The 23,238-nt window shown below is 51.3% G+C and overlaps 1 protein-coding gene across 6 annotated transcripts in view; it reads left to right on the forward strand.

Moving 5' to 3' along the window:
• EIPR1 (EARP complex and GARP complex interacting protein 1) overlaps positions 1-23,238 on the forward strand; it is an 88,850-nt gene that overhangs the window by 60,613 nt on the left and 4,999 nt on the right. For all 6 annotated transcript variants that reach the window (XM_059942302.1, XM_059942303.1, XM_059942306.1 and 3 more), the window contains 2 exons: positions 8,884-8,983; positions 21,415-21,551. In XM_059942302.1, coding sequence (XP_059798285.1) covers positions 8,884-8,983; positions 21,415-21,551 — 237 coding nt within the window. The remainder of the gene's footprint in view (positions 1-8,883; positions 8,984-21,414; positions 21,552-23,238) is intronic.

Consider the following 23,238-nt stretch of genomic DNA (forward strand, 5'->3'; position numbering starts at 1 on the left):
TGGCTAAAGTCTCCTTTGTCAAACGGGGATGGTCGTCAGAGCCACCCTGGCGCCTTGTGAGGGTCACTGAAGCTAAGTATTAGGAAGGGGGTGATGAGGAAAAAATAGTAAAATGCACTGTACAGATGCAGCTTATCTAGGAAGAGTCAAAATACGAAAATCTGAACGTACGGTGCGGAGTATAAATAATTATTTATATCACAGGATAAATTCATATTCTTTCTGAGATTGCAGTTCAAGTTTCCGTTAAACACTAGGGTTCAAAGTGTGTTTCAGCTGGTCCTTCATGAACCCAAAGGGTCTTTCCCAGAGCACGCAGGGCAGACATATACCGTTGTATCCAGTGGGATAGTTTAGGAGAATGTATGTTTTGAAGTTCTGTTTGTGATTATTTAAACTTGAGGTTTAAATAATTAAAAAATGTAAACCCGAAGGACCACTAATTCTGCCTGGAGAATTTTAAACTATAGTCGATTTTTCTTCTGCTGTTTGAGAAAGAGGGTGTGGGAGGAGGAGGAGGAGGAGAACAGGGACAGCCAGGGCTGCTGCTTGGAATTCGGGGGGTGTTTCACGTCATAATGTGTCACGGCTCCGAGCCGACCCTGAACTTGCTGGTGAGACCCAGGAGCAGAAGCCTTGAGCTCCCTGGACGCGCCGCCAAGCCGCGCGGCGCCCACCCTGCCCTGCACTTGCCCTCTTCTCCCTGCCCTGGGTGGAGTCTGCAGTGAGCGGCCGCAGTGGGCCTGTGTGAACCTGGACTTCAGGGCCGGGGAGAGTCAGCCGTTCCAGGGCTGAGGGCCTGCCCTGCCCCCTGGCTCTGCCCCTCAGCCCTCGCTGGGGCACAAGGACGGGACAGGAGCCTCGCCCCAGGAGGGCCGGTGCAGCTGTGTCCATGGGCTCCGCATCGGGCCTGCGTTGTGATAGGCTCTGGGCCTCGGACGTGTCCCGCCCAGGGAGGTCTTTCTGCCCACACACTGTCCATGGCTGGATTCTTAGTGGGAGGGCGTGTTTCTGTTGAGCCATGCACATGGCTGATGTGAGTGTGTAAGTGTGTGCAGCTGAGCAGTGTCAGAATAAACACAGACTTCCGATAACTAAGTCACCCAGTGCCCAAAGTTCCACACTCGTCTGTTGTCAGAAAGGGGTACCCGGCAGTGCATAAGCATGATTCTTTCACTGCACGTATCCGTGTGTCTCGGCCACAGGAAACCTTGCATCCACAGACTCAGTCAAAGCGGGCTTCCTGACTTAATGGTGTAACTCTTAAACTGATCTTTTTTTTAAATCCTTGTAGCATTTATGAAAAGCTATCTTGTGTTCTGCTGTGATTTTTTGACTTTTGAGCAGGAAGAAATTAACCAGATTGCCAAATCTGTGTATTTTAAGAGAGAGATGTATAAACTGGGGAAATAATATATTACATTCTTTTTGTAAAAGGTTTTCAAAATTTGACTGGTAACCACTCATATAATCACGAATGACTTAATAGATTTGTTTCTGCCTTGCGGTTTTCCCTTTTTCAGTAAAGTAGTGACTGTGGGTTTCGGAATGCCCTGGGAACTAGTGGTCCTGGCCGAGCCCTCGTGCGCTGGATCTTTGGTTTCCGCAGCATGTGGCAGCCGTCTCCCACCTGTCGTGTTAGGGTGGCTTCCGTCCTCTGGGCAGTTATGCTGCCCTGACGACCCCACTTCCCACCCGAAGAGGCTGCAGGGAATAGGTAGGATACGTCAGTTATGTGAATGGAAATTAATTTTATATTGAGTTGTTTTAAGAGTTTCTCAGTGTCCTTTGAGTGTCCTCACCCCAGGTGCCAAAACCCAGAGTGTGAATCATTCATTTTGGAGTCACTTACCTGAAGAAGAGAAGTGTGTGTTTTGTTTGATCAGCAAGAAACCTGCCAGATGAGAACCATTGTTCCTGCCGTTAGGTCCGTGTTAACTGCCTCAAAGAAGTTTAGATTTGTTTTTAATTTGGGTATATTTGCAGAAATGGCCGTTTTCTTGTGTTTTCTCTCAGTGATTACGAAGGGACATAGAGTACGTATATTAGGTGTATGCTACTTTGTTCAGGACTTGTTAATATAATTTTATGTCCGCTCACATTCACGGGTAGAGTGGGATGAAGCCGAAACGTGGATGATTTTTGTGAACAAAGAAGTAAACTTAGTTTGGAGTAGCAAGTATGGCAGAAATTCTGGGTTATTTTCTTATGTTTATAGCGCTAGTTTCATGGTGATGAACCGTGATGCAATAGAATTTCCTTTTTGCTTTTGCACTTTGCATACTCCACTTATTCCAAACACTTGTGATCATAGGGGTTGCTCCCTGTAAACTCACCACACTTACTTTCAGATGTGTCGCCCTGGGTAGACAATAAATAGCAGCTTTGCTCAGCAGTTAGGTCCCATGTGATACATGGCGTCTCATTTGGCGGCAGTGCTATGTGCACCTTGGGGACCCTCTTCTTTAGGAGGGATCCCGCTCCCATGGCTGTGTCGACTGTCCCGGGTTGATCCCACCCGGAGAAGAACACACAGAATTGGTTTGTTGCAGCTTCCACGGGAGCAGGAGTTATAGGACAAAAGGCACATATATGAAAGGAACGAGGTGAGAGAAACTAAGAGCTGGGAAGCCAGGGTGAGGCTGACAAGGCGGGAGGCGAGGGTCTGGGCGCATCTCGCTGGCGGTAATCGTGCGGGACTGTCCACATCAGGGACTGTCACCGATCGGGACCCACCATCACCCCGCTCGGTGGCCTGGAAAGTGCACCTAGTTTTACTGGTTCATCCTCAGTCCTGCTTACGCTTGATGCATCTTTCAGTCACCCCCCCTCTGTGTGTACGTGCGGGGTTTTGTCTGTTTTTTCTTATCATTCCTAATAGTGAGCTGCCCAGACCCACCCCTAACGTTGGGGTTGGCAGACGCACGTCCCGATCAGAGCCTCCACCAGACGTGCCGGGTGCTGGGCCCCCTGGGCCCCCTCCTCGGGTGTTCAGAGCGCCTCTCCGGGCTCTGTGGTGGGGGCTGGTGGTGCGGCAGCAGTGAGACTCGGGAGCGTGTCCCATACCTGCAAACGGTGTGTTTACCTCCCCTTCCGTGCTCTCCCCGAATCCTCACACCTGCTTTAGACGGATCCCAGGAGAGAAAGTCCGTGGGCTTTCTCACCATCCCAGGATGGTTGCTGGCTTTCTCCTTAATCTAGTCTTTCTCAAGGGCAGGCAACAAACTGTTAGTGACATAACTCATGTAAGTTTTCTGAAGTACCTCTTTTTCCCTCTCCTTTTCTACTTTGGGCATCTCTGGTCATCCAAGTAAATACGGCAAGGTTAACTCCTGTAGCAGGGAAAAGGCAGACATGTGCCCTTTCCTTTCAACTGCACGTAAGTCAGAGATTACACACTTAAATCCCCTCAGAAGTAAATGGCAAATGTTCAGAGGCATGCCTTAATTCCTGAAGATTCTTCCGTGTGGATCTACCTTCCTCAGGACACATAGAGGCTGAGCATGAATGGCCCAGCTCAGGGGCAGATGTTGCATTAGTTCCAAAAAGGCCCTAACTCCAGCTTGCCCAATGCTGTGTGTGTGTGTGTGTGTGTGTGTGTGTGTGTGTGTCTGTGTGTGTGCCTGCATGTATGTGCATGTGTGTGTGCGTGCGCATGTCTGTGACTCAGAACGAGTGACATGAGCTTTGGAGCAGACTTGGGCATCTTTCTCGCTCATCCCCCCCTTCCCCTTTGTCCGCTTATTTTGAAGCTTGGACCCGAGTCCCGGCTCTGGGGTTTGCCTGGTCTCTGCCTCACAGCAGCCAGGGCTCCGCGGGGAGCAGCGCGGGTGCCCGGAGCACAGCTGCCCGGGGGCTGGAGAGGGCTGACACTTGCCCGGCAGTGCAGGGACCTACGCGGTCCTTGAGGGGAGCCAAAGTTGGGGCTGAGATGCTGAGAGACAAAGAGAATGAGAATATGGGGAAGGCTTCCCATTTCGTGTATTGACCTTAACACGGTGCCGAGCAGAAGCCCTTGGTGCAGGGCCTGGGCACTGGGCTCTCGAGCCAAGTCACTGGTTCCTGGGTCGGTAACTGCAGACCCTGGAAGGTTCTCAGACCCCGAGCGGGGGTCATGATGCCTGGCTCGCTTTTGGACAGAGGCCACCAGAGGAAGGCCTGGGCGCTGCGGAAGGTGGGGCTGGTGACTCGGGACCCCGGCTGCTGGGCGTGAAGAGCAGACAGTTGGGCACCGTTACGTTTGGGCGCCTTTCAGAGCAGGTGGAGAGCTGAGCTTCTGAACTCTCGCGCGAGGATGTTTTTCCCTTAAAATAAATCTCCGTGGAGTTATTTTTGTTGCATGTAAGGGTGATCATTTTAATGTTCCAGGCAAATTTCAGAGTAAGCTTTATGGCTTTTCGAAGGGAAGCTGTTGCGTTTGGGGTGGCCAGTCTTTGTTGTGGAGGGCTGTGGCACACGAGGGCACATCCAGCAGCCCTGGCCCTCCCGGTCGTCATGAAAACCCAGAAGTGCCCCCCCCCCCAAATACCCCTGGAGGGCAGTGCGGCCCTCAACTTAAGAGGCTCAGCTCTAACCGCATCTGATAATGTGTATCTAGGACTTGTTCAGCACCTCCTGTGTGCAGGCACTGTTCTAAATATCACCCTGATCTTCACAAACCAGTACTGTTGACTACTTGTACACTCCTGTTACCCGACTGGACAGATGAGGAAATCAAAGCACTAAGAGATTACGGCACCCAGAGCTGGGACTCAAACTCCAGCAGGCTAGCCTCAGACTCCGAGCTGACCCGCTGCACCTCACTGTTCTGGGCCATCTACCTTAGATGCCGTCTGTGTTTTTAGTTGTGTGTATGTTTTGTCTGAGTGTGTTTAGTCTTTAAAAATCCTTAATTCTGAAAAGTGAGATGTTTCTTTGGGTTAACAAGTCATCACTTTACCTTTCTGGAAGGTTCTTCCTGTGGACAAGCTTGGGGGTTGCTGCATGGAACCACTTCGCAGATGCAATTGCGTGTGTCTTGGTAAAGATGCGTGTGTCACGGGGACCAAGGCACCATAAGGGAACAGTGATGATCTGCTTTGTTTTTCCCAAGTGTGTCAGCACAGTAAGTCAGTATGATTAGCTGCTTTAACTCGAGGTGTCAGGCAGTGTTCCTTTGTCACTTTGCCTAATGGTGATATTGAAGCTAAGGAGCTGCTTAGAAATGATGAGCTCTCAGGCCTGGTCGTGACCTGTGGTTCTGGAGTCAGCCCTTGGTTGGAGCTCTCAGGCCTGGTCGTGACCTGTGGTTCTGGAGTCAGCCCTTGGTTGGAGGTCTCAGGCCTGGTCGTGACCTGTGGTTCTGGAGTCAGCGCTTGGTTGGAGGTCTCAGGCCTGGTCGTGACCTGTGGTTCTGGAGTCAGCCCTTGGTTGGAGGCTCAGCCCTGCCCTTCACAGCCACTGCACTTGGGGCAGGCCACTCAGCCTCCCAAGTCTGTCCCCTCGTCTGTGAGATGAGGAAGGGAAGGGGACTCCCGTCGTGGGTGTGGTGCAGCGGACGGAGAGGAGAGCGCCGGCACCCTGCCCCGGGAGGGAGCTGCCCGTCGTGCTGCTGGAACCCTAGCCCCGGGACCCAGGGCTCCCTAGGCAGACAGCGCCCTTTCTCCCCACACATCCTCACGGGAAGTTCCGCTGGAAGGAAGGCCTGCAGTAAGACTTCAGCTTTCCGGCGGGGCTGGGACAGTGTGGGTCAGACAAGGGCTGTGCCCAGGCACTTCTGTCTCATCGAGGTCCTTCTCCACATCCGACTGAGTGCCGATGGGGCTGCATCTGCTAGGGGCCCAGATTAATAGCTCCGAGTGATTGCTCAAAGGGAAGGGCTCTGGTTTGCCTCTGGTAATTTTGTTCATGTGTATTATAAGCCTTTACAATTTTTACTTTATAACAAATGCAACAAAGCTTTACTTAAGATTTCTCATCACTTGGAGTTGAAACAACAAGTCCATTTTGAGCCTTATTCAGAGAGTTTTAGTTCCAGCAGCACTTAGAGTTTTCTGTTATTATCAGGTGCTTTCAAAAATTAGGCAGGTCCATAGCAGGGACCTGAAGAACCTTCTCCCTCTTGCCAGGTACCTCCAGAAGTCACGGAGAGGTTTTGTTGCTTGGTGTCTGTGTCTGTGTGTGTGTGTGTGTGTGTGTGTGTGTGTGTGTGTGTGTGTGTGTTTTCAAAGCGTACTTCTGATGAAACATCCTCTGTAACTAAAAACGAACTGCTGATGTGCGCATGGTGGTAGCTCCTGACCTTCAGACTCGGAACGGCTGGAGTGATGCCACCGTAATGCCCTATTGGAACCATCTTTTAAAGTCATTGTGGTGCTCAGTCTGCTTATAGGTCTTTGAGGAGAGAAGTAATAGGTAGATGGTCCCAAAGATTTTCCCTTTTTCCTTTTTTGATATACATTTCCCAAGGAGAAGTGTTTTTTTTTTTTTTAACATCTTTATTGGAGTATAATTGCTTTACAATGGTGTGTTAGTTTCTGCTTTATAACAAAGTGAATCAGTTATACATATACATATGTTCCCATATCTCTTCCCTCTTGCGTCTCCCTCCCTCCCACCCTCCCTATCCAAGGAGAAGTTTTGACTTGCGTGTCAGCCTTAAGATGTTCTAAGTTACTAGTGGAAAACGTACACGTACTTAAACTGCCCAAGGATTACTTTGCTGAAATTCTTAATTCTCATTTTGTGAAAGAAAAAGCTATTTTTATGACGATTCCAGTTCCTCAGGCCTGGTACCTGAGGCCAGCTAAACTCTGAGGTTTTAGACTTTTATGGAGCACATGGCCTTGTGGCTGTGGGATGGCCCCCTCCCCTGGGGTGGGGCTGTCTTCTCCCGAGTCAGACGTCTTTATTGCTGGGCAGAGCTTGGGAAGAGGTGTGCAAGCTGGGCCTTCTCAGCTGTCACCTGCCCATTTACTGGGACAGGGCCGTGGGTGACCGTCTACCAGGACAGGGCCATGGGTGACCATCTACCAGGACAGGGCCGTGGGTGACCGTCTACCAGGACAGGGCCGTGGGTGACCCTCTACCAGGACAGGGCCGTGGGTGACCCTCTACCAGGACAGGGCCGTGGGTGACCTTCTACCAGGACAGGGCCGTGGGTGACCTTCTACCAGGACAGGGCCGTGGGTGACCCTCTACCAGAACAGGGCCATGGGTGACCTTCTACCAGGACAGGGCTGTGGGTGACCTTCTACCAGGACAGGGCTGTGGGTGACCTTCTACCAGGACAGGGTTGTGGGTGACCTTCTACCAGGACAGGGCCGTGGGTGGCCCTTTTCTTCCCTCTCTCCCTGTTTTGCATTTTTCCTTAGTGTTCATTGTCAGTTGTCTGAACTCTACATTAAGTGTCCCCATGAAAACAGGCTACCAAGAGAAGTTCAGTCAGCTTGCTCCAAAGATGTGTCTTCAAAATTAGAATTGCCATTATCTTAACAAAATAGGAGCCACAGATTTCAGTACCAGATTTCTTGGTGTCTCTTCCAGCTATGGTGTTTCTTGTTTACTAGATATTGTGCATTTTTCTTTGTTATTATTAGAAAAGATACAGTAAGCTCTTCAATACAGGAGTGATGTACTGTGAGAGCTTTGTGTGTGTTTTTAAACTATAAATGAGAAAGAAATTGTAGTTTTGAATTACATTATTGTTGTGATAAAAGTAATAACAGCTCATTGACAGTCTTGAAGAATGGTATTAAGGAGGGGCAACCAATCAATCAGTATTGTATTCTGTGTGAAAGAGAAATTGTGAGGGTCTCTATTGATGTCTTCAATACTCACGTGTTGGAGGACGTGAAATGAAATTCTCCTCTTTATAAGCACTTAAGAATTTCATCAGGGAAGACAGAAATTCACACTTGTGATCAAACTGAAAAATTTTTGATCTCTTCATGGTTTTATCACAGAGATGATGTGATTTTTGTCTTTTGTTATTCAAATGTGTATCAGTTAAGAAGGTTTTGGCTGCCGGTAACAGGACACTGTGGCTCACATAGGCTGAAACAGAAGGCTGTTATCTGACATCTCAGGCCTGGTGGGTACTTCAGGGCTGTGACCTCCCCACCCCCTGCCCCACACTGCTCTCAGCTCTGCCCTCCCAGGAGATGGCAGCGAAAGACGTGGGCATCCTCTCCAAAATCACACTGTCCACCTGTGCCTCTTCAGACCCAGCGCCCAGCAGGCCCCCTTGCGTCTCTGTGGCCAGAATTGGTCAGCTCTCCATGCCTCGGGCTCTGGGAGAACCTGTCAGCAGTGTCTCAGCTCCAGCTGCCATGGCGAAACACCACAGCTGGGGGCTTACACGACAGAAATGTTGATTTCTCACAGTTCTGGGGGCCGGAGGTCTGAGATCACGGTGCAGGTGAGGGCTCTGTTCCTGATTTGCAGACGGCCGCTTTCCCACTGTGTGTTCACATGGCAGCGAGAGAGAGACAGAGATATAGAAACGAAGACAGAGATATATAGGGAGAGAGACAGAGAAATAGACAGGGAGAGACAGAGACATACATATATAGAGAGACAGAGAGCTCAGGAAACTCTGGTGTCAGTCTGTACAAGGGCACTAATCCCATCACGGGGCCCCACCCTCCTGACCTCATTGAACCCTAATCACTTCCCAGATCACCCCACCACCCCAACACCAGGTGACTTCGGGAAAGGACACAGACATTCAGGCCACAGCAGAGTGGTAGCCTGGTACTGCACCATGTCATTGCAGAGCTGTTGACAACACTGTTGGTGACAAAGGGCCAGGCAGAGGCTTTGCTGAGGGCCATGTGTAAGAGCTCTTGGCCTCAAGGTGGGACTCTCACACGTCATGTAATGCTTGACCCCCTCCTTCCTCAGTGTCGTGTGGGAGCCCGCGGGAGACGGGAAGAGAGTCATCTCGTTGGCTGACAACCACATCCTGCTGTGGGATTTGCAGGAAAGCTCCAGCCAGGCTGTGGTAAGTAACAGGAATTACACAGTTTTGGTTTTTTGTATTTTTTTAATTTGACCTTTCAGCCAAATTCAGAATACATTTCTTGATCATATATGTTTAGAATTTTGACATTGTTTGTGAAACAATTAATGAACAGACTGAATCTTCAGTCAAAGAATTGAGTGATTGTCTCTTTCAGGCAAAAGCTGTTTGGGATTCAGGCCTCAGGGCCATGTACAAATAGGACACAGAACCCTGGACGTTGACAAAACTCCCCCCTTTGGCCATAATTTGTCCAAAAGAGTTAGCAGGATATCCAAAATTATAGTCTTCTGTTTCAAGTATAAGTCTTTTTAATGAATGGATTTTCAATGTGTATTTGGTTAAAATCACCTTTCAGGTAGGAGCAGTCATGTAGGCAAATTTCCTGGTTGTGAAAATAATGGTTGACTGTGACCCAGTGACCTTTCAGCCTGCCCTCCTTTCATTCACGTGTGTGCCCGGTCCTGAGGGTGTAGCCGTCAGGCACGTCAGCCATCTGTCCACGGGGACGCTGGAGCCCTGGCCTGCACACAGGCTGTCTCTCCGTCCCGTCCCCACCCGTCCTGTCAGGCACCCACATGTCACCCTCAGATCCTGCCACCGAGGCTGAGAGTAGCTGTCTCCACAAGTTCCCAACCAGAAGGTTACGTCTCTCTCAACAGGCCTTGTTCGTTCCCAGACCTGTTTAATATTTAGCAGCAACCTTCTTGGGAACCGGTTTGGCTTTCAAATATTCATCACTTTGAATGCTTTGTCCGTCATAGAGTAAATACTCTGCCAATTGGTATATTTTCATATATGATCTCTTAAAGTTTCCTCTTATAAAATGTGTTTTTTACATGCATTCATAATTTCATTGCATTTGCATGTCAAAGCGACAACTTTAGAGAGAAAACCAAGACATTTGAAATGAAAGCTTCTAATGCAACCCACTCAGTTGGGCCTGGGGCCCAACTGCCACGGGCTCACGGATGGTGTCTCTTGGACAGGTTTCTTCAGTGAGCTTGCATCTCACCTTATCCACTTGTTCCCGGGATGCATGGTCAGCACTTTCCAATCGTGGTACCCACAGTGTTCGTAAAGCCTGTCTTCACCCTCTGGGTGAAGAGATGCGTGAGTGATGATTTATCACTGTCAACACGTGACCCAGAAGGCAGACCCTTCACAGTATGGGGTGTCCTGTCGGAGTCTTAAAGCTACATCATCAGAAGCGTGTCTCCCAGGCTTCAATGTGAGCTTAAGAGTATAATACTTCAGAAAAGAAATCATTATTTTTATTAAAATTAAAAAAAAAAAAAAAGGCACATCTCTGTATCATGGAGTAGAACACAAATTTCACCCAGACTTTCAAGCTCAAGCAGGGAACTCGAAGGAAACTGGCTGCCTCCGGTTGTCCTCGTGGTGGCCCCCGCAGGTCTGGGCAGACACTTGCACAGTCCCCCACCTTCCAGGGGGACTTGCGAGGCCGTCTGGGCCAGAGTCCAGGGGCCCCTCCCGTCCCCTAACTCCAGCCTACCTCTCGGTGGGGTGTTCCTCCAGAGCGCACCTGAGGACAGAAAGGGACAGTGCTTTCCTATGGAAGTGCCGGGGCTCGAGGCAGGCTCGGGGCGGGGAGCCTGGGCCTGGTCCAGAGGATGCTTGGAGCCGCTGAGCGGCTGCCGCCCCGCCCAGCAGGAGGCACCAAGAGGAGCCGCTGGCGTTAGGATTCGGTGGCTCCGGGGGCCCCGACTTTGCGGGCCCCGTCCTGTCATCAAAGCATGAACACTTCTTCAGACCCTCAGTCGTCTCAAAATGATTTTATGGTGGGGTGATTAATCTGTACCTTATTTTCTGCAGAGACCAATTTCGTTTTCTCTCCCCCTTTTTTATCTGCTGTCAGCAGTTCTGTCGATACCACTTTGCGACCCTCGGCTGGAGTATTTAATACTGAAACCTTCCTATCGATTTCGACCATCTTCATACCCGGCTCCTCAATTTTTTTTCTTATTGTCTGAGGATATTGCCTTCTGCGGTGAATCTAATCTTATGCTCACTGCATCATTACCTTTTGCAATTAAATTGGAGGCTCTCTGCCATTTATAATCGTTAGTGGAGCCCAGGGGAGGCCTGGGGCGGAGGTTTCATGGGGTCCTGGACCCCGATGAAGGCCAAGGCAGAGCCTCCCTGTTTGGGTCTGTGCGCGTGCATCTCTGGGTTCTAGCTCCTTTCACTGGCTGTGGAAAGAAGCAGCTTCTCCTGAGGTGCAGGGACGGCAGAGCGGGAGGAAGGGGGCCCGGTGTCACCCACTCAAGGTGCAGGCCTGGGGGCAGTTGCCCACAGGAGCACTTCTCTGAAGGGAGAGAACGGGTTTCAGGGGCACAGTGTGTTTTCAGAAATTTCTAGTCCAAGGTTTACAGCGTACCACAGGAGGCCCGAGCAGAAATTTCTAGTCCACGGTTTGCAGCGTACCACGGGAGGCCCGAGCAGACATTTCTAGTCCAAGGTTTGCAGCGTACCACGGGAGGCCCGAGCAGAAATTTCTAGTCCACGGTTTGCAGCATACCACGGGAGGCCCGAGCAGACATTTCTAGTCCACGGTTTGCAGCGTACCACGGGAGGCCCGAGCAGACATTTCTAGTCCACGGTTTGCAGCGTACCACGGGAGGCCCGAGCAGACATTTCTAGTCCACGGTTAGCAGCGTACCACGGGAGGCCCGAGCAGACATTTCTAGTCCACGGTTAGCAGCGTACCACGGGAGGCCCGAGCAGACATTTCTAGTCCACGGTTAGCAGCGTACCACGGGAGGCCCGAGCAGACATTTCTAGTCCACGGTTTGCAGCGTACCACGGGAGGCCCGAGCAGACATTTCTAGTCCACGGTTTGCAGCGTACCACGGGAGGCCCGAGCAGACATTTCTAGTCCACGGTTTGCAGCGTACCACGGGAGGCCCGAGCAGACATTTCTAGTCCACGGTTTGCAGCGTACCACGGGAGGCCCGAGCAGACATCTCTAGTCCACGGTTTGCAGCGTACCACAGGAGGCCCGAGCACCGGCAGATGCGGCAGCAGGTGGTGACCGGAGAGCCATTCCACGCAGCTGTGCCCGCTGAGCCCGGAGCACAGAGCGTGCTTGCTGTCTGGGGACAGAGCACTGGGCGGAGGCTGAGCCCCTCGGGGCCAGGGCAGGGGTGGGGCGGGCCTGGTGGTGCGGCCCGGGCTCCCCGCTTCCTCGCCCATGGCCCTACCTCCCCCGGCTTCCTGGGCTCCGAGTGTGGCCACAGAGAGGAGGGAGGCTTGCTCAGCGGGCCCCGGTCAGACCCCGCGGCGCGGTCCTGGCAGGCTGGGTGCCCGCAGTGCAGCCAAGGCCACGTGGCCCCGCCTGGGGGCTCGTCTCTGCCTCGCCCTGATGGTCGTGGACACGCCCATCCTGCGGACGCCCCAGGACCAGGGCCTCACTCCCGCCCCCCAGACAGCAGGGGTCTGGACAGAAGCCCTAGATGAGGGTGCGTTTCTGTCGCTCAAGCCCCTGGTCCCGCTGGGGAAGCAGGTCCTGGTGTTGCCTGCCTTCTTACTTGCAGGCTGAGGTTTTTCTCTTTTCAACAGACTTTATCTTTTAGAGCAGTTTTAGGCTCACAGCACATCTGCGGGGAAAGTGCAGGGATTCCCCATCCCTCCCCGCTCAGCCCCCGGCAGACGGGGCAGTCACTGTAGTGACGAGCCCACGCTGACCTGTGGCCGTGCGTCTGCGGATTTGGACACGTGTGCTGACACGTATCCACCATCACAGATTCAGACAGGGTGTCTTCACTGCCCTAAAAATCCTCTGCTCCGCTAGCCCTCCCTCCCTCTAAGCCTGTGGCAACCACTGATATTTCTACTGCGCCTGCAGTTCTGCCTCTTGAAGAGTGTCCTAGAGCTGGGGTCATACAGGGTGTAGCTTTTACAGGCCGGCTTCTTTCTCTAGTCATTGCATGTAAGGTTCCTCCGTGGCTTTTCATGGCCTGACTGTTCGTGTGTTTTTAGCGCTGAGAGATATTACATTGTCTGCAAGCTTCTTCATTTTGATAAAGTTCAGTGTGTGAGTTTTACAGATTGTGCCTTGGGTGTCAGGTCTGAGGACTCTGAACAGCCTTGGATCTTGAAGGTTTTCTCCTGTGTTTTCCCTAAGGGTTTTACAGTTTGCATTTTACATTTCAGCCATGGTCCATCATGAATCGGTGTTGGCAGACAATGGCTGTACCCTCTCTGGGGGCTCAGGCGAGGACAGAGTCTCGGGGCCTTCGCTGTCCTGGGTGGGGTGTCTGTCTGGAGCAGAGCAGTTGTCGAGAAGTTCCCTGTCTCTCGGGGCTGCCCTTCCTGGCCCCTGGGCTGCAGGGAGCAGCGTTGCTGGAGCTTTGGGGGTCTGTCCCCAGGGGTGTTTCTGTGTTGGGGCCCATGCGGGAGAGAAGACACAGACCCTCGACACTGTGTGTTCCTCGTGCCCCAGGGCCCTCCCTGGTCAGCCTGTTCCCCCCCTGTGTTTGTTCTGTGTATAAAGGCCCGGGTTTTTGCTGCACTTGGTGGGAGCTATAAAGAAAAGTGCATCCGCCCTCCCAGCCGCAGACGTCCCTGAAGGGAATTTGAAGGTCACAGCCCTCCTCTGGGCTCTTCACTTCCCTCCCCACGATGTCTGTGATGCCTGAGGGCGTGACAGCTCTTGCCTCTAACGAGAGAGGAAAGTCCTGCCGCCCCAGGCGCCTGGGGGACATCGCTGGCTGGGGGCTGATGAGGGGCCACGGGGGCTCCCTGGACCCACTGTGCAGGCGTAGCCAGGACCCACTGAGGCTGCAACAGCCCGCCCTTGCTCACTCATTTTAAAGTAGCTCCTTTAAAGAGAGGCACAGACCTCGGATCGTGTAATCTGACCCCTCGCTTCACAGGTGAGAAGAGTGAGGCTCAGGAAGCAAGGGACTTTCTGAAGGCGGCCTGGGTGACAGATGTGGGTCTGCAGTCCAGGCCCGCTCTGCCCCGTCGTCCCGCAGAGGCGTGTACTGAGGGCCTCTCGTGCACACGTGCCCAGCCGGCCCTCCTGCAGAGCTTGCGCTTGGAATCGGCGTGTCTTGGCTGGGCAGCAGCATTTTGTCCTGTGAGTGTGGGTTAGACTTTGGGAGCCAGTCAGAGTTATCTGGAGCAGAATCTAGTGAATAAGATAGTTAAGCAAGCCTTACAATGTAAAGCGAGTTAGTGGAAACCGTGTGCAAACTCTCTGAAAACTGGTTTTCCTTCTTTCTTTTTTTTTTTTTCATTTTTATTGGAGGATAGTTGATTTACAATGTTGTGTTAGTTTCAGGTGTACAGCAAAGTGAATCAGCTATACATATATCTACTCTTTTAAAAATTTTTTTAGATTCTTCTTCCGTATAGGCCATTACAGAGTATTGAGTAGAGTTCCCTGTGCTACACAGTAGGTACTAACTAGTTATCTTTTTTTTTTATTGGGGTATAGTTGCTTTACAATGTTGTGTTAGTTTCTGCTGTACAACGAAGTGAATCAGCTATATGTATACATATATCCCCTCCCTCTTGAACCTCCCTCCCCTCCCATCCCGCCCATGTAGGTTATCACAGAGCACCGAGCTGAGCTCCCTGTGCTATACAGCAGGTTCCCACTAGCTATCTGTTTTACACATGGTAGTGTATGTATGTCAGTCCTAATCTCCCAATTTGTCCCACCCTCCCCTTCCCCCCTCCGTGTCCACATGTCTGTTTTCTACGTCTGTGTCTATTCCTGCCCTGCAGATAGGTTCATCTGTACCATTTTTCTAGATTCCACATACATGCATTAATATATGATATTAGTTTTTCTCTTTCTGACTTACTTCACTCTGTATGACAGCCTCTAGGTCCATCCACATCTCTACAGAAGACCCAATTTTGTTCCTTTTTATGGTTGCGTAATATTCCATTGTATATATGTACCACATCTTCTTTATCCATTCATCCATTGATGGACACTTAGGTTGTTTCCGTGTCCTGGCTATTGTAAATAGTGCTGCAGTGAACATTGGGGTACATGACTCTTTTTGAATTATGGTTTTCTCAGGGTGTATGCCCAGTAGTGGGATTGCTGGGTCATATGGTAGTTCTATTCTTAGTTTTCTTTTTCTTTTTTTCTTAGTTTTTTAAGGCACCTCCATACTATTCTCCATAGTGGCTGTATCAATTTACATTCCCACTAACAGTGCAAGAGGGTTCCCTTTCTCCACACCCTCTCCAGCATTTACTGTTTGTAGATTTTTTGATGATGGCCATTCTGACTGGTGTGAGGTGATACCTCATTGTAGTTTTGATTTGCATTTCTCTAATAATTAGTGATGTTGAGCATCTCTTGATGTGCCTCTTGGCTAGCTGTATGTCTTCTTTGGAGAAATGTCTATTTAGGTTTTCTGCCCATTTTTGGATTGGGTTGTTTGTTTTTTTGATATTGAGCACATGAGCTGTTTGTATATTTTGGAGATTAATCCCTTGTCAGTTGCTTCACTTGCAAATATTTTCTACCATTCTGAGGGTTGTCTTTTCGTCTCGTTTATGGTTTTCTTTGCTGTGCAAAAGCTCTTAAGTTTCATTAGGTCCCATTTGTTTATTTTTGTTTTTATTTTCATTACTCTAGGAGGTGGGTCAAAAAAGATCTTGCTGTGATTTATGTCAAAGAGTGTTCTTCCTATGTTTTTCTCTAGGAGTTTTATAATGTCTGGCCTTACATTTAGGTCTTTAATCCATTTTGAGTTTATTTCTGTGTGTGGTGTTAGGGAGTATTCTAATTTCATTCTTTTACATGTAGCTGTCCAGTTTTCCCAGCACCACTTATTGAAGAGACTGTCTTTTCTCCATTGTATATTCTTGTCTCCTTTGTCATAGATTAGGCTACCATAGGTGCGTGGGTTTATCTCTGGGTTTTCTATCCTGTATCATTGATCTATATTTCTGTTTTTGTGCCAGTACCGTACTGTCTTGATTACTGTAGCTTTGTAGTATGGTCTGAAGTCAGGGAGCCTGATTCCTCCAGCTCCATTTTTCTTTCTCAAGATTGCTTTGGCTCTTTGGGGTCTTTTGTGTTTCCATACAAATTTGGTATATAGTAGCATGTATTTGTCAGTCCCAATCTCCCAATTTATCCCTCCCCTGCCTTATCCCCTGGTAATCATAAGTTTGTTTTCTACATCCGTGACTCTACTTCTGTTTTGTAAATAAGTTCATTTGTACTCTTTTTTTTAGATTCCACATATAAGTGATATCATATGATATTTGTCTTTCTGTGTCTTACTTACTTCTCAGTATAACATCTAGGTCCATCCATGTTGCTGCAAATGGCATTATTTTGTTCTTTTTTAATGGCTGAGTAATATTCCATTGTGTGTGTATATATACCACAACTTCTTTATCCATTCCTCTGTTCATGGACAGAAAACTGGTTTTCTTGTGCGACTCATAAAAAGGTATTCCAAAATATTTTGAGCGGTGTCTGCATTGTTACCATAATAATACCTTTAGAGCCACAGCTCTCAGACAGCAGTCATTTGAATTTATGTTTTAGGATATTTGTTTTAAAAAAAGAAGCCATGACCTCTAAGAAAACATGGATTTAGTAACATGTCTTAATATCATAGCTTAATAGCTGCATATGCCTTTTGGTTTTGTAAATATTGGAGACAATGAGTAGTTTTTAATCTTCCAGGTGGATCTTGGAAAAAATCATTAGATGCAGAATGGGCTGAACGGAGGTGTTTAGCTAGGAAGTGTTTCCTGAGCTCGCAAAAGACTTCTTTCTATAAGATAGAGTAAATGTACATTTAGAAACTAAGAGTGTGTGAGAAAAAGCAGCTGCTGAGCTGGGAGGGCTGACGTGCTTGTCACTGACATTGGGGTTGAATGCCTGCCGTGGCCACACATCCTGGGGTGTGACAAATACGGAGATATTGTCTCTGCTTTTTTGTAGTTTGCCACCAGTTACAGGGGCTGTAGTGTGCAGATGAGCCTTTAATTCAGATGTTCAGGTTTTCCTGGAATAGGCTGGGGCAGGCGTGGGCCAGCGGCTAAGGGGACGTGGGGGACTGGGGACACGTGGACACAGGAGAAACACTGACAGTTGAGTCAAGTCCCACTCACAGTGTGACCTTGGGCGAGTTGCTTGGCCGTCCAAGCCCCAGCGTCCACATCTGTAGAGTAGGGCAGTTTAACAGTAACATTATGTGAGGACAACATCCCCCATGGTGCCTGGTGCGCTGGGAGTGGTCGATACAGGCCTGATGGAGGGATGCATGGATGCGTGGACGGATTAAGCAGCTAGAATACACGGTCTCCACAAGTGGATTACAACTGAGCATCGGGCATCGTGGGTGTGTCGGTTAGAATGCATTTGGCTGCAGGACTTAAGAAGTGACTTAGATAAAGAGGAGGTTTAATCATCTGCTGTAACAAGAAACGTGGAAACAAAGCCCCTCTGGGGTTGGTTAATTCAGTGTCTCAACAGCAGAGGACCCAGATACTCTGCATGTTTCTGCTCTGCCATGTCCACGTGTCACTGCTGTCCCCCGTCATGACCGCAAGGTGACTGCAGCGGTTCCAGGCATCACATCCAGATTCCCACCACATCCACAAGGAGAAAGCAGATTTCCTTCCCACGTCTCCCTTGGTTTGTAAGGAAAGCCTTTCCTGGAAGTCCCTCTGTCCCCTTTTCAGGCACGACTGTGTGTCCAGGTCTAAACCCGTCTTTGGCAAGGGGAGCAAGCCCGTCAGCCCTGGCTCAGGGCCGTCTCAGTCCCTGGGGGCTCTGCGGGGTCTGACGGGAAGAGAGGCTCCGGTGGTGGTGGCGTCTGCTGTGTGACAAACTGCTGTCTCCCGGCAGCTTGGGCCGGGGCACGCGGTGGACTTGCCCGTGTGGACACTTTATGTCTCCTACGCTCGAAAAGCTGCAGCCCTGCTGTTGCTTCGCCGAGGCTCTCCTTTCAGAGTGGGTGCGGTGGCACTCGCTGTCCCCTCTGGTCCTGCATCACCCTTGGTGCTGAGGAGCACGTGCTTGGTCCCGCGTCCTCTTGGCCTGCCCCTCCCCAGGTCTGGTCCCCTGTCGGCGCCGTGGGGCTTGGTGGCAGTGGGTGCAGCTTTGGTCTTTGGAAACCTCCTGCCTCCCTTGAACTGCTCTGAAGCTTCCAGTCACAGCATTTTGTTCATAGAAGGCTCCTCTCTCGCTCTTGTCCTGCACCGGTTACTCCTTCAGAGAGGATCTGGGGAGCCTTTAATCATTCCTTCTGGACTGGGAAGCACTGAATATTTCTCTTTAATGCTGGGAAGCGGAGTACCGTGTGCATCGCACCCTCTGGAGTTCTTGCTGAGTTCTGTCTCTGTGTCACCAGGAAACCAGAAAAAGTGATTGATTAACCTTACAACTTGCACCATGCTGGCTGCCCTGGGTAGCACCTTAAAAATGGATGGTGAGATCTCTTCCAGGTTTTCATTAAAATCTACCTTGCAGACCTCTCGGCACCTGTGGGCATGGCGTTTCGTTGCCCTGGTGTTTCCTGCAGTAGGGTGTGCAGTGGAGCTGGAGCTGGAGCTGGTCCTGTTCTGCACCACGGCTGTGTGGCCTAGGGCGAGGCACCTACCCTCTCTGTGAAGTAGGGGGCTGGGCAGGGGCCGTCTCTCAGCTGCTGAGTTTATTCGGAGTCTCCACTGCCTCAGGTTAACACCTTATCAGTTATCTGTGCTTCCTAACAAATGACCACCCAGCTAGCGCTTCCCACTGCCCGCCGCGGCCATCACGTGGTTTCTGCGGGGACAGTCAAGAGTCTGCAACCTCGAGTCTCTGTGAGGCCGCAGGCCAGGTGTCGGTGGGGCTGGGGTCTCATCCGAGGGCTCTACCGGGAGGACCTGCTCCCGAGCTCACGGGCGTGTTTGTGGCAGGATGCGGTTGGACCCAGGGCCTGGCTTCCTCGCGGGCTGTTCCTCAGTGTGGGTTTTGGAAGCAGACCGTGCTTGTTAAGTTTTGCTGGTTTACCTTCTGCTGGAGCCCTGATGGAGTCAGAGGAGAGCAAGTGCAGAGAGCTTTGCTGGCGGCGGCGTTTGTTAGGATTCGACCTGGGTGCTTCGCGCACTGTTACGGATCTTCCCCACTTAGCACACTTTATGGTGCTTCTCACACCAGCCTCTTCGAGAATTCACTCTGCTGGGTTTATAGCGCCTGTCTTCTGATGATAGGACCTTATGTGTTTATGCTTCTGAAGAGTTTGATAATGAATCCACATGTTTGATAGAAAATTAATTAGAACACTGAATGTTGATTAGTTAGAAAATATACTGAACCTTTTTTTATTTAAGTATAGCTGGTTTACAATATAGTGATTCACAATTTTTAAAGGTTATACTCCATTTATAGTTATTATAAAATATTGGCTATATTCCCTGTGTTGTACACTACATCCTTGTAGCTTAATTTTATACATAATAGTCTGTACCTCTTAATCCCCTACCCCTATATTGTCGCTCCCCTTCCCTCTCCCCACTGGTAACCCCTAGTTTGTTCTCTATACCCGTGAGTCTGCTTCTTTTTTGTTATAGTCACTAGTTTGCTGTATTTTTTAGATTCCACATATAAGTGATATCATGTAGTATTTGTCTTTCTCTGTCTACATGATACCCCCCAAGACCATCCATGTTGCTGCAAAAGGCAGAACTTCGCTCTTTTATGGCTGAGTTGTATACTCAACCGTTTTATGTACCTGATTGTTGATCTTACTAAACTAGTCTTCAGAAAACTGAAATGGCACCTGTACATGTTTCTTTTGGCTAGTTTTTTTTTTTCCTAAAGGAGAGGCCATAAAACTGTTTCTCGGTTGGTGCTGTCAATGTGGATGTTAAACGTCCAGCCACAGCTGGAAAAGCCGAAGCCCAGTGTGGAAAAGCTCCCCCTGTGTGTCTGATGCTCGCTTTAGGCCCATTTCAGGGTATGGGGCTCTGTGCCGCCGCCCCTCCTCAGGAGGCTGTGCCTGTCACTGCTGCGGGCAGGGCCGAGATGCCCTCTGCCCACACCGGCTCTCACGGGCCGTCCCTTGTGGTTGAGAGTCCAGGTCCTGCGTCGTGAGGCTCCTGCCACCGTCCCTTTCTCCTCCGTGGCTTTGCAGTGGCCGCGCCATGTGGTCCCCTCTGCGTCCTGCCTGGGGGCCGGGCCTCCTCCCTGTGACCTGTCCACGCTCTGTGCCCCCCACGTGCCCCTGAAGGCGACGGCACCCCTGCTCCTGGGCTGACTTGCCTCTGCTGCTCAGATGACGAGAGAAGGAGAAGCCGTGGCCCCTGATGCAGGGGGAAAGGGGTGGGGCCCCTGCCTGTCATCAGAGGAGCAGCCCCTCCGCCGCCCCCAGCCCCTTGGCCCGTGCTGACCCCTCCCTGCGGGCTCCCCACCCGGCTGAGCCGGTCCACGTCCTCCGGGAGGTTGGGGGTGAGTCTGAGGGTCAGTGGGGTCCCCCGTGGGGCCCCCTCGTGGGGTGTTGGGCGTGGGCGCTCCGTGGGTGGCCGTGAGGGTGCTGGCCTGGAGGGGAGGCGTTGGGACGGCCCTGGGTTTGGGTCCCAGACGTGGCCCTCTCCGCCAGGCTAGCTCAGGCCTGGTTCTGCCCAGGTGGCCTGAGCCGCGGCCGTGCCCGGGTCCCTCTCAGAGGGTCCGCAGGGCGAGGCTGGTGTTCAGGGTAAAGTGAAGTGAATCACGGAGGGTCGAGTGACCTGAGGACCACAGACGAGCCCGGAGCCCTCCTACCTTCAGACGCCACCGCGTGATAGGCCTTTGTGCATAAGATCGCAGGTGGCAAGTGGGAGGGCCGGTGGGGCAGTGGGGTCGGGGGCGGAGGGGGCCCTTCTCCCAGGCTCACACCAGGGCCCGGCCTCAACTGTGCTGGTGGTCTCGAGGGTCTCCGCCGTTCGTTACCTGTTGGCGTTTAGTTAACCCCCGAGTAACGGACGCCAAGATCCTCGTGGCAGGGAGGGGAGGGCACGCGTCTGAGCACATGTCCGGGCGGGTCGCAGCCATTTGTCCTTCTCCACCTGGGGCGGGCCGTGCGGACCGGCTGGCCTCGTCCTTGTTGTTGGAGGAAGCCAGATGTTGGAGCTGCTGCGTGTGTTGTCTTAAGGTTCGAGCAGATTCTCCCTAATCCCACACTGGCCAGTCCTGTCTAATAGAGGCTCTATTAATGTGCCTTCTATTTTTTGCTGCGTTCAGTTTTATATATTTTTTTTCCAAATAAGATTCAAGCATTCTTGCCTTCTAAGGGAAGGAAACAAAGACAGAGCTTCCTAATTATTTTCAGTAATTATCTTCAGCGATAGCCTGTACAAGATATCCTCTTAAATGCTCTGAATAGAGTTCAAATTACTTGTGTTTTCTTCTTCCTTTGAAAACATCACCCAATTTGCAGCTGGCCAGTTCGGCGTCCCTGGAAGGGAAGGGACAGCTGAAGTTCACAACGGGGCGGTGGAGCCCGCATCACAACTGTACCCAGGTGGCCACGGCAAACGACACGGCTGTCCGAGGGTGGGACACGCGGACCATGAGGTCAGTGACGGCCTGGGCCCGGGACACGCCCCGAAGGCCCCTCCCCTCCTTGCCCCCCCACGCCCATCCACCGTGGCTCATGCGCTGAGGCCACGTGGCTTGTCTGTGTTGGCCTCGGTATTGTGGGAAGTCGTACGCCTTGTCCTCTTTCTCCACCCCATCTTGAGTGCACCCGTGCTGTGGGTCTGCGCCCCGCCCCGGTGGTCTTGTTCCTGTGGGTGCCCTTCGGCGGCAGCGGTGGTCTCCGGTGGAGATCAAGGTCAGGCTTTTGTAGCAGCTCAGGCCTGAGGTGGTGACCGCAGCCTCTCAGTCTCCATGGTCGGTGACCACAAGGTGAGGGCTGCCGTCCCCTGGTTAAGCATGTGGAGCTTGACCATCTCTGCACCTTCAAGATGCACACCCATGGGGTAATCATAGTTTGTCATTTAAGTCATTATACACACGGCTAGCGCTTCTAATGGGACACAGGAGAGCCGCTTTTCTGTGCCAGGTGTGGCGTTGAAGGCGAAGGAGTGGCGGTGTGCACACTGTTGTCATGGCAACAGGGCCCTGCAGTCTTTTTTAAGATACAGTTTATCCCCTCAGCACACCGTAATTTATCACTAAGCTGCAAAGACGGATGTCGTGAAATAGCTCATGTTGCCTTCGAGGGCGGGGGCCCAGCTTTAAATCTAGGTCCGCGGCCCCTGTGAAAGCGCAGGGGGTAATCAGTATTTGGCGTGTGTGTGTGTGTGTGTGTGTGTGTCTGTCTGTCTGTCTGTCTGTCTGTGGCAGGGGGGTGTGGTTTGTTGGGTTTCCTATCAGAAGCTGAAAGCTGTGGGCTTGGATGTGGGACTGGAATCCATTCCTCCAGGGCCTGGGGCTATCTTTTCCCATTTTCATTGTTCTTTGAAGGATGTGAAGATTTCGGTATCTAGACGAGAACCTTGAAGACTGACATTACAGACCCCAAAGCCAGGGGGCAGGAGGGGCCCTGGGAGGCAGTGCCCTGCTGCCCCCTTGCCTGCCGTCCCTGGGGGGATGGGCAACAGGCGACCCGCGGGCTCTTCTCCTGGGCCTGTGTCTCTTCTGCAAACAGCCTGGGTGTTGGTGCTTTCAGTGCTGCTTCTGGAACGTACTGTGCTTTTGTATTCAGATCGCCGCCCCCAGAGCCCCAGGAAAGCCTGAGTCGATACTCTGTGCCTGTGTGACTCCCCCCAGCTCCCTAGGACCTCGCCGGGCTTAATTTTATTCATTTCTCTGTTACACTCGGAAGATCTTAAGGTTCGGGTATCTTATTTTAGGAAAAAATATTAGGCTACTGGGAAGGTTCAGGATGTAAAAACCGGTTCAAGATTTAAAAGTGGTTTGGGGCCAGAAAACCCAACATGGGAGAAAAGATGAAAAGGACTGAGGTCATCTGGCGTGAGATGGGACTGTGGAGACCTCGGTGCCGGGCGAGGGAGCTGGTTACGGGAGCAGTCCCAATGGGAGCCGTGCAGAGCACGAGGTCCAGTGTTTGCAGGAGAGGTGAAGTCACAGCCGAGGGAGGAAGTGGAGAGGGCAGAGTGGACGGGGTGTCTCGTGGGGCCGACTGTGGGCCTGGCGGGGGCCCCTGTCCATCCTGCTGGGACACAAGCTCTTCGCCTGAAGCCACTGTCCTGCCTCAGGTGACCTGCACCTCTGGTTTGCGTTTGTGATATCAGAG

This window comes from Balaenoptera ricei, chromosome 13 (assembly GCF_028023285.1).
Source record: "Balaenoptera ricei isolate mBalRic1 chromosome 13, mBalRic1.hap2, whole genome shotgun sequence".
Taxonomy (NCBI): Eukaryota; Metazoa; Chordata; class Mammalia; order Artiodactyla; family Balaenopteridae; genus Balaenoptera; species Balaenoptera ricei.